The 14635-nt window shown below is 42.2% G+C and overlaps 1 protein-coding gene across 1 annotated transcript; it reads right to left on the bottom strand.

The window, feature by feature from the left end:
- Positions 1-8431, bottom strand: LOC119947854. The gene is made up of 6 exons (XM_038769508.1): positions 8410-8431; positions 6709-6733; positions 4347-4458; positions 1175-1306; positions 869-928; positions 1-454 (listed from the first exon to the last, which is right to left on the bottom strand). Exons 1-6 carry the CDS (start codon positions 8429-8431, stop codon positions 32-34), a joined length of 774 nt encoding a protein of 257 aa, XP_038625436.1. The 3' UTR covers positions 1-31.
- Between the last annotated feature and the right edge of the window lie 6204 nt (positions 8432-14635).

Here is a 14635-nt window from a genome sequence, read left to right as displayed (position 1 = left end):
TTTTTGCTGAAATTGCGTCACTGAGATTGGCTTATTTTAATGATGCTGGCCAAGTTAAGCAGTCGTAAATGGTGAAATTCATTGAGATGGGCTTCCTTCTTGCATTTTCTAAAGGAACTTCGAAAATTCCTGTGACATTTGTTGGACCTTCAACGTCCTGCTTGATCTTAACTTCTGACTCTTCTTTGTTGCGCAGATAGTAGTTCTTATGGTAGTTGCACAATTGTTGCTGATATGCACTAGGTGATGTTTGCTGAAACTTCTTCACTTTCTCCTGCAAGCTGCAGTTCTGAAGAAACAACTGCCCACGTAAGGTGCTTTTCTGCTGGTTGAAATCATGCTGATAAGTTGAAATGTGTGGTATGTGATTTTCAAGTTCTTTCCTGGTCATGTTCCAGGCGAGAATGTTGCTAAAGTTGTTGTCTTTACTCTCAACCTCTGACCTTCTTAAACCCTGAAACAGGACACAGGAAGATGTGAATTAGCAGCTCAGCCCCTTACCCTATACTCCAAATGAATGGAGCTATAAAAAGTACCAGTCTGCACATACTAAGCGCTTACTTAGTAACATCCTCCCCTGTGATCCTTATTCCTAAATTCAGTTGAACTTGCCAAGTTCAATACACCAGCCTAAAGGTGCTGAACTGCATGGAACTTCTCTCCTACATTTTCCCCTACCAAGCCTTACTGGGATAATATAGATGAGAAAATGGCAGGTTAAGTCAGAAAACCCCCTTGAGACTCTGCCCAGGATTTTCTGGATGAGCTGCAGTGTCATGTGATACAATATTAAAGCTAAAAGCAGTACTCTGTACATAGATGAAGGAGATGACTCCAGTAGGGCCCTTTGGGTAAATCCAGCACTCACATTGCTGAACCTGTTGACCGAACAATGCCCTTGACAGGAGGCGAAGTGGTTCCTTGAATTCTGGGGAAAAACACACACACACACACAAAAAAAAAAAAACCCCAAAGAGAATTAACATAGGAATGGGTCCTAATGCACTCTGCTATCAATCACCTCTTAGGAGCAATAATAAGGTGGTTTCTTGTTGATTTAACATGTCTGGTGAGGTCCAGGTAATTGATTTTTTTAAGCAGTCTCCCAGAGGTAGTGCCCGCATTAAATTATGAGTTTCCTTCTTTTAATATGGTACCTTAACTAAGAACCTACCATAGTGCTTATAGTTCCACCACCAGCACCTGAGGGAAGAGCTGAGATTTCTTGTTGGTCCTTCTTGGCTAAGCCAGCGAATGGGATCCTCCCAGCTTCACAAGGTGTTTTCAAGTACTGGTTGCCAACTAACTGACTGAGAGCAATGTGACATCACAAGTGACATCACAAGTTTGGATTGTTAGGTCAAGCGCTTACTAGTGTAGGAAGTATACTCCTTCTCCTCCCCACAGCACCTTTATATATGTCTGTACTGATTTATTACTCTATTTATTTTACTTATACATATTTAATATTCTATTTATTTTGTTAATGATGTGCATCTAGCTTTAATTCTATTTGTTCTGTCAACTTGACACCTGTCCACATGTTTTGTTTTGTTGTCTGTCTCCCCCTTCTAGACTGTGAGCCCATTGTTGGGTAGGGACTGCCTCTATATGTTGCCAACTTGTACTTCCCAAGCGCTTAGTACAGTGCTCTGCACACAGTAAGCGCTCAATAAATACAATTGAATGAATGAATGAATTTACTTTGCTTCACCAAAGTATCCAAGTATTCTGAGGATCCATTGTTCTCCATCTACACCCACTCCCCTGGAAGACTCAGTCAATCAATCAATCATATTTGCTGAGAGCTTACTGTGTGCAGAGCACTGTACTAAGCGCTTGGGAGAGTACACTATAACAATACAACAGACATGTTCTGTGCCCACAGTGACCTTACAGTCTAGAGGGGGAGACAGACATTAATATAAATACATTGCAGATATGCATGTAACTAGGAGGGGGGTTGAATAAAGGGAGTAAGTCAGGGCAATGCATAAGGGAGTGGAAGGAAAGGAGGACTTAGTCAAGGAAGGCCTTTTGGAGGATATGTGCCTTCAATAAGGCTTTGCAAGTAGGGAGAGTGATTGTCTGTTGGATGCAAAGAGGGAGGGTGTTCCAGCCCAGAGGCAGGGCGTGGGCAAGAGGTGGGCGGTGAGATAGATGAGCTTGAGGTACAGTGAGGTACAGTGAGTAGGTTAGCATTGAAGGTGCTAAGTGTGGGGGTTGGGTTGTAGTAGGAGAGTAGTGAGGCGAGGTAAGAGGGTGCAAGGTGATTGAATTCTTTGAAACTGATGGTAAGGAGTCTCTGTTTGATGAGGAGGTGGATGGAAAACCACTGGAAGTTCTTGAGGATTGGGGAAACATGTGACTGAATGTTTCTGTAAAAAATGATCCAGGGAGCAGAGTGAAGTATGGACTGGAGTGGGGAGAGACAGAAGGCAGGGAGGTCACCAAGGAGGCTGATACAGTAATCAAGATGGGATAGCGTAAGTGCTTGGATTAACGTGGTAGCAGTTTGGATGGAGAGGAAAGGGTGAATTCTAGCAATGTTGTTAAGTTTGAATCGACAGGGTTTAGTGATAGACGGAATATGGCTTCAATTACCATCTCTGTGTGGATGATTCCCAAATCTACCTTTACTTTACTCTTATCCTCTGGTCAGGACTCCAGTCCTGACCCCTCTCCTTCTCTGCAGTCTCACTTTTCCTCCTGTCTTCAGGACATCTCTATGTGGATGTCCCACCGACACCTCAAACTTAACACATCCAAAGCAGAACTCCTCATTTTCCCACCCAAACCCTGTTCGCCCCTTCATGTTCCCTTTGCTGTATACAATATCACCATCTTCCGCCTCACAACCTTGACATTATCTTTGATTCATTTCTCTCATTCGACCCACATATTCAACCAAATCCTGTCAGCTCTACCTTCACAACATTCCTAAAATCCACCCTTTCCTCTTCATCCAAACTGTTTCCACGTTGATCCAAGGACTGATTTTATCCACCCTTGACTACTCCTTGCTGAGCTTCCTGCCTCATGTCTCCCCGCTCCGAGCCTTCCTTCACTCTGCTGCCTGGACCATTTTTCTAAAAAAAGTTCAGTCCAGGTCTACCCTCTTCTCAAGAACCTCCAGTGGTTGCCCATCCATCACCACATTGACCAGAAACTCCTTACCACTGGCTTTAGAACACTCAATCACCTTGACCCCTCCTATCTTAGTTGGTGATTTCCTTCTACAGTCCAGCCATTCACTCTGCTTCTCTAATGCCAACCCTCTCCCTGTATCTTAAGTTCACTGGTTTCATCACAGACCCCTTTTCCATGTCCTCCCTCTGACCAGGAACTCCCTCCCCTTTCATATTTGACAGACCACTTCTCTCCCCATTTTCAAAACCTTATTAAAATCACATCTCCTCCAAAAAAGCTTTCTTGACTAAGCCCTCATTTCCCCCATTCCCTCTCCCAACTGTGACACTCTTGCACTTGGGCACTTGGATTTGTACCTTTTAAACAGTTGATATTCCCCCCACCCTCAGCCCCACAGCACTTATGCATATATCCTTAATTTATTTTAATGTCTACCTCCCACTCTATACTGTATGCTCACTGTGGGTAGGGAACATGTCTACCAACTCTGTCATATTGTACTCTCCCAAGTGCTTATTACAGTGCTCTGCACAAAGTAAATGCTCAATAAATTTAATTGATTGGTTGATTCTCAGTCTGCAAAGCATCCAGATGGCACTCAAACAATCATTATCATCATCATTATCATCATCAGTGTTACTTATTGAACTATAACAGAGTACTGTGCTAAGCGGCTGGGAGAGAACATTAAAGTCAGTAGACACAACTTCTGCCTTCAGTAACCTCACAATCTAGCGGGAGAGACAGACATTAAAATAGACTACAATGGTGAGTTTCAGTTAATTGGTTGCTCTAGCAGTCACCCAGAGCTAGTGCCCATATTCACTTGTGAACTCACTGTTCTTAGGATAGTGTTCCTCACCCAGTAAGCACTCAATAAATACCACTGATTGATCGATCTCCCATGTTACCTCAAGCAGCGTGGCTCCCACAGGCCTGGGAGTCAGAGGGACCTGGGGTTTAATCCTGGCCCTACCACATGTCTGCTGTGTGACCTTGGGAAAGTCACTTAACTTCTCTGTGCCTCACTTACATCATCTCTAAAATGGGGATTAAAAGTGTGAGCCCCATGTGAGACAGGGACTGTATCTAACCTGATTAACTTGTATCTGCCCCAGCTCTTAGAACAGTGCTCCATACATAGTAAGCACTTAACAAGTACCATAATTATTAATTAGTATTACCTAAGAACCTACCATCACACTTTGTAGCCTGATACCAGCAACTGCAGGCAGAACGGAGATGTCTTGTTGGTCCTTCTTGGTTACGGCCGCTTTATCATACTCGTGTTTTCTAACTGACAGCGAGCTATGTGACATCACAAACTTGCATTGCTGGGTCCAGCACCTCAGCACTTAGAACAGTGCTTTGCACATAGTAAGCGCTTAGTAAATGCCATTATTAATGCATTGAGCGAAGAACTGGAGGGTTTTAGGACCCAGTGAAGGTCCAGGAACTCCTGAAATGACTCTGGGGGCTGCTTCTGCCAGGATTTAGGGCTGAGGACCCTCCCAGAAATGCAGCTGATCCTCCTCAAGTATACATTCTTCCTTTTCTTGTTGGTCTCATTTGTCTAGTGAATTTCAATTTGCTGGGCCCACCTGACCCTAATGATGCTTTTACCTCTGTCTTATACAGTATCCTGCCCTAAATACCCCAAACATATTAGGTGGTAATTAAACCTGGCCTGTGGATGTTATGGATTTGACTCTACATGTTGATAATGTTGATGGATTATACATAGTTGCCCAGAACCAGGATTGTCTGTCCCTGTAGGATGCCTCAATCGCCGAAAAAATTGTGGATAATTTGCAAAACTGAATCTCCATGATTTTATATATTTTCCCACATTTGCTTCAAAAGCATCTGAATCTCTAGTAGGAAAGGACCTATTGGTCCTGAAATGATTTAGGATAAATAACTACCCTACAGTGAGGTCCTGTTGTTTCTTTGCTGTGCTTTATAGCTTCAGCTACAAAGTTGGAGTGAGATCTTCCATTTCCTGCTGCTGTCGAGAATACTATCATTTCCAAGGCAGTTTTGGGGCAAGAGCAAGATCTATAGGTCAATCTGAACTACTCCGGACCACATCAGATCATGAACATTAAAATCCTGATCGAGAAGATTAGTTGACTGAAGCCTCAGATCCTCCAAATAAAGAGGAACTTATGCTTGATCTCTGGGACTATAATGGAATAAAATATTCTTTAAAGACCAAAATTATCCATTACATCTGCACCCAAAAAATACTACTCTGTTACTATCACTGCTACTACTCAGAACTTGACCCGTCATAACCTTAATCTGGCTAGGTAATAATTATAATAATAATAATAACAACAATATAATTAATAATTACATGGTATTTGTTCGTCACTTACTATGTGCCAAACACTGTACTAAGTGCTGGGGTAGATACAAGTTAGTCAGGTTGGACACAGTCCTTGTGCCATATCAGGATAAAGCCAGAACTATAAAAAATAGAAAAAAAAACAAGACATTTCCACACAACTTCTGCAGATGCCATGACACTAACTTCAAAAATAGGGACTGTCCTAGGGTAAAACAATAAATGGACATTATACTAATTTGATTTGAAAACAACCTTCTGCCAAGTGGATTAGAGCACAGGCCTGAGAGTCAGAAGGATCTGGGTTCTAATCCCTGCTCGGCCACTTCTCTGTTGTGTGACCTTGGGCAAGCTACTTGACTTCTCTGTGTCTCAGTTACCTCACCTGTAAAATGGAGATTAAGACTGTGAACCCCATGTGGGACAAGGACTGTGTCCAACCTGATTAACTTATATCTACCCCAGTGCTTCGTACGATGCCTGGCATATAGTAAGCACTTAACAAATACCGTAAAAAATCAAAACAAAAGACCCTTAATTTCTGATACAGTTCTTTTTTATTTTTGGATAAATTTGTTAGCTGCCACTAGATGGTACTATGTCAACCACCTCTGACTAGAAGCTGAATGGACTGCCTTGTGACTGTCTGCATCAGCAAACTGCATGTTTGCTAAAATAGTGCAGTTGACCCAGAATTTCCTTGGAGGTAGGAAAATGCAGATATGACTGTATGTCATATCAAAATATAGTCATACAGTCATGACTGTATGTCATGTCAAAATACAGTATGACTGTAATGATTAATTTTCAATGCCTATGTTTGCCCACAAGTGAGAAAATATTGCCCGGCTTTTAAAGCCTGTTTTCCACAAAGTGATGCTGGGAATATTCCATTTGTGGGCTCATTTGGAAACAATATATTTCCAAACTGTTACACTAGGAACACTTTAGAAATTATCATATTAGAACAACAATATTATATTCAAATAATATTTTCCACATTTTCACCAAGTGATACATGAGGTTTTTCTTCATGAATGTGGTCAATCACATTATTATAATTGTTATTATTATTAATAATAATAATGCTTCAATACCCTGTGCTTTCTACCCAGAATAATAGATCTTTTGTCAAAAAAATAGGCTACCTCTAGAATAGTGCCATGCACCATTGTAGGTCTTCAATAAATGACTTTTATGGCTTTCACCTTTTAAGTATAGGAACATAGGAACCTGAAAAAGAAAAATGTTTGAAATATTTTAAAAGTTTTTGTAAATTTCTATTTTTAGATTTTTTTTATGTTGCCAGAGTTTGGCTGCTGTAATAATCAAGTGCCCATTGGAGGTGGAACTGCAGGGGAAGCAGGAAACTGATAAGCTGGTTGTGAGTAGGGAATGTGTCTGTGTTTATTGTTATACTGTACTCTTCCAAGCGCTTAATACAGTGCATTGCATACAGTAAGTGCTCAATAAGCACGATTGAATGAATGATTCTTCCAACAGCTGCTCCCTGAGAACTACATTTCCCAGAATTCTCTGGGTGTGGGTGTATCAGTAAACCAGGTGGGGCCTTTTAAATACAGGGAAAAGTTTTTTCTCTTCCCCCTCCTCCTCCCTCCTCTTTTTCTCCCCTTCCTCCCAATCCTTTCACCTGCCCCCATTTCCCTCTTCCTCCTTCCCTCTCTCTTCCTTCCTCCCTATCCCCCCATATCTCTCTCTCACTTTCTCTCTCTCTCACTCTCTGTCTCACACACGCAAACACAAGTAAACAACTCAGAAAAATGATCTGGACAGCAGAGTGATGTATGAATTGGTTATGTGGGGAGAGACAGGAGGCAGGGAGGAAGCTGATCAAGTAATCAAGTCAGCATATGATAAATGCTTGGATCATCATGGCAGCAGTTTGGATGGAGAGGAAAGGACAGATTTTAGTGATGTCTTGAAGGTAGAACTGACAGGATTTTGTTTCCACTTACAACCGACCTCCCCATCCCAGCCCCAGCTGTGGGAATGGAGACAGTCACAGATCAGGGCAGGATGGGGTCACCAACTGTCACTCTGGACACTACTGCCAGTGCTGCCGTGCTGCTGCCCCTTTCCTCCTCCCCTTTTCTGCCTCTCTATTCTGTGACTCTGTACACAGTAAGTACTTAATACATACTATTACTACTATTCTTCATAGGACCAACTTTAAAATTCTACCATTTTTGAGGCCCTACTATGAAGAGCCTCGTAGATGGGATGTACCATCTGTCCTTTCACTTTATTTGCTCTTTCTGTTACCTGACAAAATTGCCCCAGGCCACCCAGCAGCAGATTTTTTTCTACTCCCTCTATCACTTGACCTACAGAAAATGCCTAACACTCCTTTGAGCATCCCCCAGGTGCAGGCATTCTTGTAGTCCTGCTGAAATCTCCAGTGCTGCTATTTTAATTTAAGCGTTCAGTTTCAGAATTGACAAATGTGATGATGGGAAAATATCAGCCATTTGTTCCCTCAAGAGCTGCAGCTGTTGGTTTGAGAGAATGAATAAGTTTGTTTTGACAAGTGTTTATCCAACTTGCAGAGTTTGGGCCAACTTTTGGAGGAAAAAAATCAAAACACCTAGGAATCTTTTCCAATGTCAGAAATTGCTTGGCAATTAAAATTGAATGACAATCTTCTAAGGTGGGTGACACTAATCTTCACTAGAAATTATCTTTCCAATAATTTCACAAATATATTTCATCCAAAGACATGTTGTCACTAAATCCTGTTGGTTCAACCTTCAAAACATCACTGAAATGCACCCTTTCCTCTCCATCCAAACTGCTACCACGTTAATCCAAGCATTTATCCTAGCTTGCCTTGATTAGTGTATCAGCCTCCTTGCTGACTCCCCTGCCTCCTGTCTCTCCCCACCCCATACTTCCGTATGCTGCCCGGATCATTTTTCTACAAAAATGTTCAGTCCAGATTTTCCCACTTCTCAGGAACCTCCAGTGTTTCCTTACCATCGTTCAAGCTCTCATCCTATCCCATCTGGACTACTGTATCAGCCTCCTCTCCGATCCCCCATCCTCTTGTCTCTCCCCACTTCAATCCATACTTCACGCCGCTGCCTGGATTGTCTTTGTCCAGAAATGCTCTGGGCATGTTACTCCCCTCCTCAAAAATCTCCAGTGGCTACCAATCAACCCACGCATCAGGCAGAAACTCCTCACTCTCGGCTTCAAGGCTCTCCATCACCTCGCCCCCTCCTACCTCACCTCCCTTCTCTCCTTCTACAGCCCAGCCCGCACCCTCTGCTTCTCTGCCACTAATCTCCTCACAGTGCCTCCTTCTCGCCTGTCCCATCGTCGACTCCCGGCCCGCGTCATCTCCCTGGCCTGGAATGCCCTCCCTCCCCACATCCGCCAAGCTAGCTCTCTTCCTCCCTTCAAGGCCCTACTGAGAGCTCACCTCATCATCAATCGTATTTATTGAGCGCTTACTATGTGCAGAGCACTGTACTAAGGCCTCCTCCAGAAGGCCTTCCCAGACTGAGCCCCCTCCTTCCTCTCCCCCACCTTCTCCTCTCCATCCCCCCCACCTTACCTCCTTCCCTTCCCCACAGCACCTGTATATATGTTTGCACGTATTTATTACTCTATTTATTTATTTATTTTACTTGTACATATTTATTCAATTTATTTTATTTTGTTAATATGTTTTGTTTTGTTCTCTGTCTCCCCCTTCTAGACTGTGAGCCCACTGTTGGGTAGGGACCATCTCTATATGTTGCCAACTTGTACTTCCCAAGCACTTAGTACAGTGCTCTGCACATAGTAAGCGCTCAATAAATATGATTGATTGATTGATTGATCACCTTTAAAGGACTCAATCACCTTTCCCCCTCCTATCTCACCTTGCTGCTCTCCTTGTCCAACCCAGCCCACACACTGCACTCCTCTAATGCAAACCTAATCTCTATACCTCAATCTCATCTATCTCACTACTGATGTCTCGCCCACATCCTGCCTCTGACCTGGAATGCCCACCCTCTTCATATCTGACAGACAATTACTCTCCCCACCTTCAAAGCTTTATTGAAGGCACATCTCCAAGAGGCCTTCCCTGACTATGCCCTCCTTTCCTCTTCTCCCACTCTCTTCTGCGACACCTTGATTTGCTCTCTTTATTCACCCCTCCCTCAGCCCCACAGCACTTATGTACATATCCATAATTTATTTATTTATATTAATGTCTGTCTCCCACTCTAGAATGTAAGCTTCTTGTGGGCAGGGATTGCATCTACCAACTCTTTTATGGTTCTCCCGAGTGCTCAGTATAGTGTTCTGCACACAGTAAGCACTCAATAAATGCTATTGATTAATTGATCATAAAACAGAATATTTCTGGGTCTCCTTCCCAGCAACAGTTCCTGTTTTGCCCAATCTGATTCATATACTGTTTTTGAGTGAAATTGTCCACCCTCATGGAGAGCAAATTCAATTATTAATAAAAGTTATCAGAACATTTTAGAACATTTTAAACTACTTCAACTTTACCACATTTTCCTTCCATTTTCTTCTGACTAGGGAAACCTTCAAAAACAGCCCACAATCTTGTTTGATTAAAGGGGTAATTTTAAGTTATTTACTGAGCAAAGCACAGGCAGTGCAATTTAAAGGATTCTCTACTGGTTCAGCAGTGTATTTTTTTTCAATATTACTTAAGGATACACTTCTCCCTCACCACTTTTCATTTTTCAAAAAAGAAATGTTTTTGGTCTGGATGAAAAGCAATTATCTTCTGTTTGTGCAGAAACAAAATACTTTTCTGTGGAAACCACTATAGGCACACTGGTGAACAGGAGAGTCATTCATTCAATCATTCAATAGTATTTATTGAGCGCTTACTGTGTGCAGAGCACTGTACTAAGTGCTTGGAAAGTACAATACAGCAATACAGAGAGACTATCCCTGCCCACAACAGGTAATGGTTCTTACGATAAGTTTTGGAAAGGAAACAGTAAAAAGGGAAAGTAACAAATAACAAATGAACATTCTTTTTAATTAAATGAGAAAAGATGTCAAGATTTTATCAGTTAAAATCAAGGCTATCAAAAAATTATTAACAAAAGTTAGCAAACAATGATAGTAAGGCAGTCAATCAGTCAATCAATATTTATTGAATTCTTACTATGTGCAGAGCACTGTTCTAAGAGCTTGGAAGAGTACAATGGAATAGAGGTGCTAGACATGATTCCTGCCCTCAAGAGCACTCTACTGGGGGAGACACACATTAAAATGATCGGGACAGAATGTACTATCTCTTTGAACTGATAATTTTCAACCATGTCATTCAGAACTAGACTTTATGATTAGAAAGTTACTGAAGTTACTTGATTTTCTGAATGTGACTGAAAATTATTTAGCGTGAACTTGTTCTGATAGTTTAATCAATCAATGGTATCTATCAAGCACTTACTATATGCTGAGCACTGTACCAAGTTCTTGGGAGAATGAAATACAGACAAATTCCCTGCCCATAATGACCTTACAGTCTAGAGGATAATAGGTTTAATCTGACATTGATTTTCTGATGTGACTGAAAATTATTTAGCATGAACTTGTTCTGATAGTTTAATCAATCAATGGTATCTATCGAGCACTTAGTATATGCTGAGCACTGTACCAAGTTCCTGGGAGAATGAATTAGCAGACACATTCCCTGCCTATAATGACCTTACAGTCTAGAGGATAATAGGTTTAATCTGACATTGTTTCTCCTTTTTTCATCTAATTTTTCTTCAGAAATAAATGTAGAAGTTATTCAGTGACATAGACACTGGTCGCCATTAAGGGTTATAAATGTTGTTTAAAAAACAGTATATGCAAATGTTATCTGGTAGCCTCAGCACTATATCTGCGTATTCTGTACCCGTAGAGAAAAACATGAATATGTTTGATTAGCCTGGCATTCCTGGACTAGCTGTGAATTGAATAGGCATACCAACCTTCACAACCTGAAAGATCCCAAATTTTAAAAAGCCAAATTGGTGATTACGATTGAATTTTCTTCTCATCACAGATGTCTCAACTGTGAGACTGCTTGTCCAAAAACCCAAGGTTATGTCTGCCTGGGACAAGTATAATCAATCAATGAATCAGTCAATGGTATTTATTGAGCGCTTACAATATGCAGTGCTTGGGAGAGTACAGTACAGCAGAATTAGCAGACACGGTCCCTGACCACAATGAGCTTGCATTCTAGAGGGAATGTTCGAATATTGTTTTTTGGTACAATTTGGCCCCAGTCAGCTCAATACAACCCTATCTTTACTATTATCTCTGCTGTACTATTTCCCCTATCCCTAATCTATTTTGATGTCTGTCTCCTGCTGTAGAGTGTAAGCTCTTTTCATACATTCAGTCATATTTATTGAGTTCTTACTATGTGAAAAGCACTGTACTAAGTGCTTGGGAGAGTACAACAGAAGAATGAATAGACCCATTCCCTGCCCACAACGAACTCACAGTCTAGAGGGGGTGACAGACATTAATATACGTAAATAAATAAATAAATAAATAAATAAATAAATAAATTACAAGTATATACATAAGTGCTGGGGGTTAGGAGGAGGGATGAATGAAGGGAGCAAGTCAGGGGGATGCAGAAGAGAGTGGGAGAAGAGGAGAGGAGGGCTTAGTTAGGGAAAGCTTCTTGGAGGAGATGTGCCTTCAATAGGGCTTTGAAGGGAGAGAGAGTAATTGTCTGTAAGATATGAGGAGGGAGGGCCTTCCAGGACAGAGGCAGGAAGTTTGAGATGAGGGGAGGACATCCAGGTAGCGATGTCTTGAAGGAAGGAGGAAATGTGAGACTGCAAAGAGGTAGAGAGATCAGGGCTGGAGATGCAGATTTGGGTATCATTCATTCATTCATTCAATTGTATTTATTGAGTGCTTACTGTGTGCAGAGCACTGTACTAAGCGCTTCTTGAGAAGTACAAGTTGGCAACATATAGAGACGGTCCCTACCCAACAGCAGGCTCACATTCTAGAAGGGGGAGACAGACAACAAAACAAAACATATTAACAAAATAAAATAAATAGAATAAATATGTACAAATAAAATAAAAAAATAAATAGAGTAATAAATACGTACAAACATATATACATATATACAGGTGCTATGGGGAGGGGAAGGAGGTAAGGCGGGGGGAATGGGGAGGGAGGGGGAGAGGAAGGAGGGGGCTCAGTCTGGGAAGGCCTCCTGGAGGAGATGAGCTCCCAGTAGGGCCCTGAAGAGAGGAAGAGAGCCAGCTTGGCGGATGTGCGGAGGGAGGGCATTCCAGGCCAGGGGGATGACGTGGGCCAGGGGTCGATGGTGGGACAGGCAAGAACGAGGCACAGTGAGGAGATTAGCAGCAGAGGAGCGGAGGGTGCAGGCTGGGCTTTAGAAGGAGAGAAGGGAGGTGAGGTAGGAGGGGGCGAGGTGATGGAGAGCCTCGAAGCCATAGAGGTGGTTGTTGAAATCGTGTGAACGAATGAGTTCTCCAAGGGAGTGGGTGTAGATGGAGAATAGAAGAGGACCCGGAACTGAATCTTGACAGACATCCACAGTTAGGGGTGGGAGACAGAGGAGGAGGCTGCAAAAGAGACTGAGAATGAGCTGCCAGAGATATAGGAGGAGAACCAGGAGAGGACAGTGTCAGTGAAGCTGAGGTTGGATAATGTTTTCCGGAGAAGAGGGTGGTCTACAGTGTCAAAGACAGCAGAGAAGTCAAAGAGGATTAAAATGGAGTAGAGGATGTAGGATTTGGCAAGAAAGAGCTCATTGGTGACCTTGGAGAGGGCAGTTTCTGTGGAGTGAAGGGGATGGAAGCCAGATTGGAGGGGGTCAAGGAAAGAACTGGAGATGAGGAATCTCTTAGGACAAAGCAAAATTGTTTGCCACAGTGAAAATCAAACTCTAGATTCTTCCTTATCTCAACACTTATAATAATTACTCCAGCCTTGCTGCAGTATTATTTTTAGGCAGCCCGATTTCCTCTCCTTTGGAGGAGGAGAAAAAACTCTTGAAAACAATGAAAGCTTCTGTCTGAGGACCTATGACCCATTCTGCTGATGATTATCTGCTCAGAATGAAACCAGGACAATTCACCAGGCTCCCTTTTATTGGACTTTTCTTGGCAGGGGTGCAAATCATCTAGTTTAAACATCTGCTGTTTGCTAATCACCCTGTGTTAAGCAATGTTTTCACCTTAGGGCAGGAGACAAATCACAAATTGTACTGTTTCTGAACAGTTTTTTTCTCCTGGCAGCCACAAGAGGACTTGGGCTCTTTTCTTTTCTTCGTTTTATACATTCCAAAAACAATAGCAACCCAACTCTGAACTCCAAATAACTATGAAAGCTATTGGGTTCCATTTCAGTTTAGGATGATGGTGCCTTCTGAACCCAATAATTGAGCTACTACTTTAGTGCTCAAGAGTTCCAATATTTTTGATTGAAGGTAGAGAGTGCAGCAATTTGTTAGTCGTGATTCACAGTGACAAATTCTAGCAGGCTTTCTGGAGAACCTACCTGGTTTTTCAAGCACTGAAATCCAATGCAGTGGAACCAAAAGAAAAGCATCATGGCCTGGTGGATAGAGCACAGACCTGGGAGTCAGAAGGACTTGGGTTCTAATCCCAACTCCACCAGTTGTCTGCTGTGTGACCTTGGGCAAGTCACCTCACTTCTCTAGGCCTCAGTTACCTCATCTTCCAAATGGGGATTAAGACTGTGAGCCTTATGTGGGACAGAGACTACCATGTGCAACCTGATTAACTCGTATCTACCCTAGTGCTTAGTACAGTACCTGCACATAGCAAGCACTTAACAGATACCATTAAAAAAAAGGAAAGGTGAAGCAGTAGCTACAGCATTATATGGTCAATTATTCCCCTTTCATCTATGCATCACCAAGTTCAGAAGGGCCAAATGCTCTGGACATATTGGGAGATCAGAGTGCTTGCATGCCCATAAAAGTATTTGAGCTCAGAGGCAGTATGGTTTCTTTTCAGTCGTTTTCCCAGGTTCAAAATTCTGAAGGGTGAAAAAGCTGTCCCTTTTTTTCCATAGCAATCACCAAGAGTTTTATTCAAGCAGTTAGAAAGACCTCCTAAG

The sequence above is a fragment of the Tachyglossus aculeatus genome, chromosome X4 (assembly GCF_015852505.1).
Source record: "Tachyglossus aculeatus isolate mTacAcu1 chromosome X4, mTacAcu1.pri, whole genome shotgun sequence".
NCBI lineage: Eukaryota > Metazoa > Chordata > Mammalia > Monotremata > Tachyglossidae > Tachyglossus > Tachyglossus aculeatus.
Note: the sequence above shows the minus strand (reverse complement) of the source record. Positions and strands in the feature narration are given on the sequence as shown.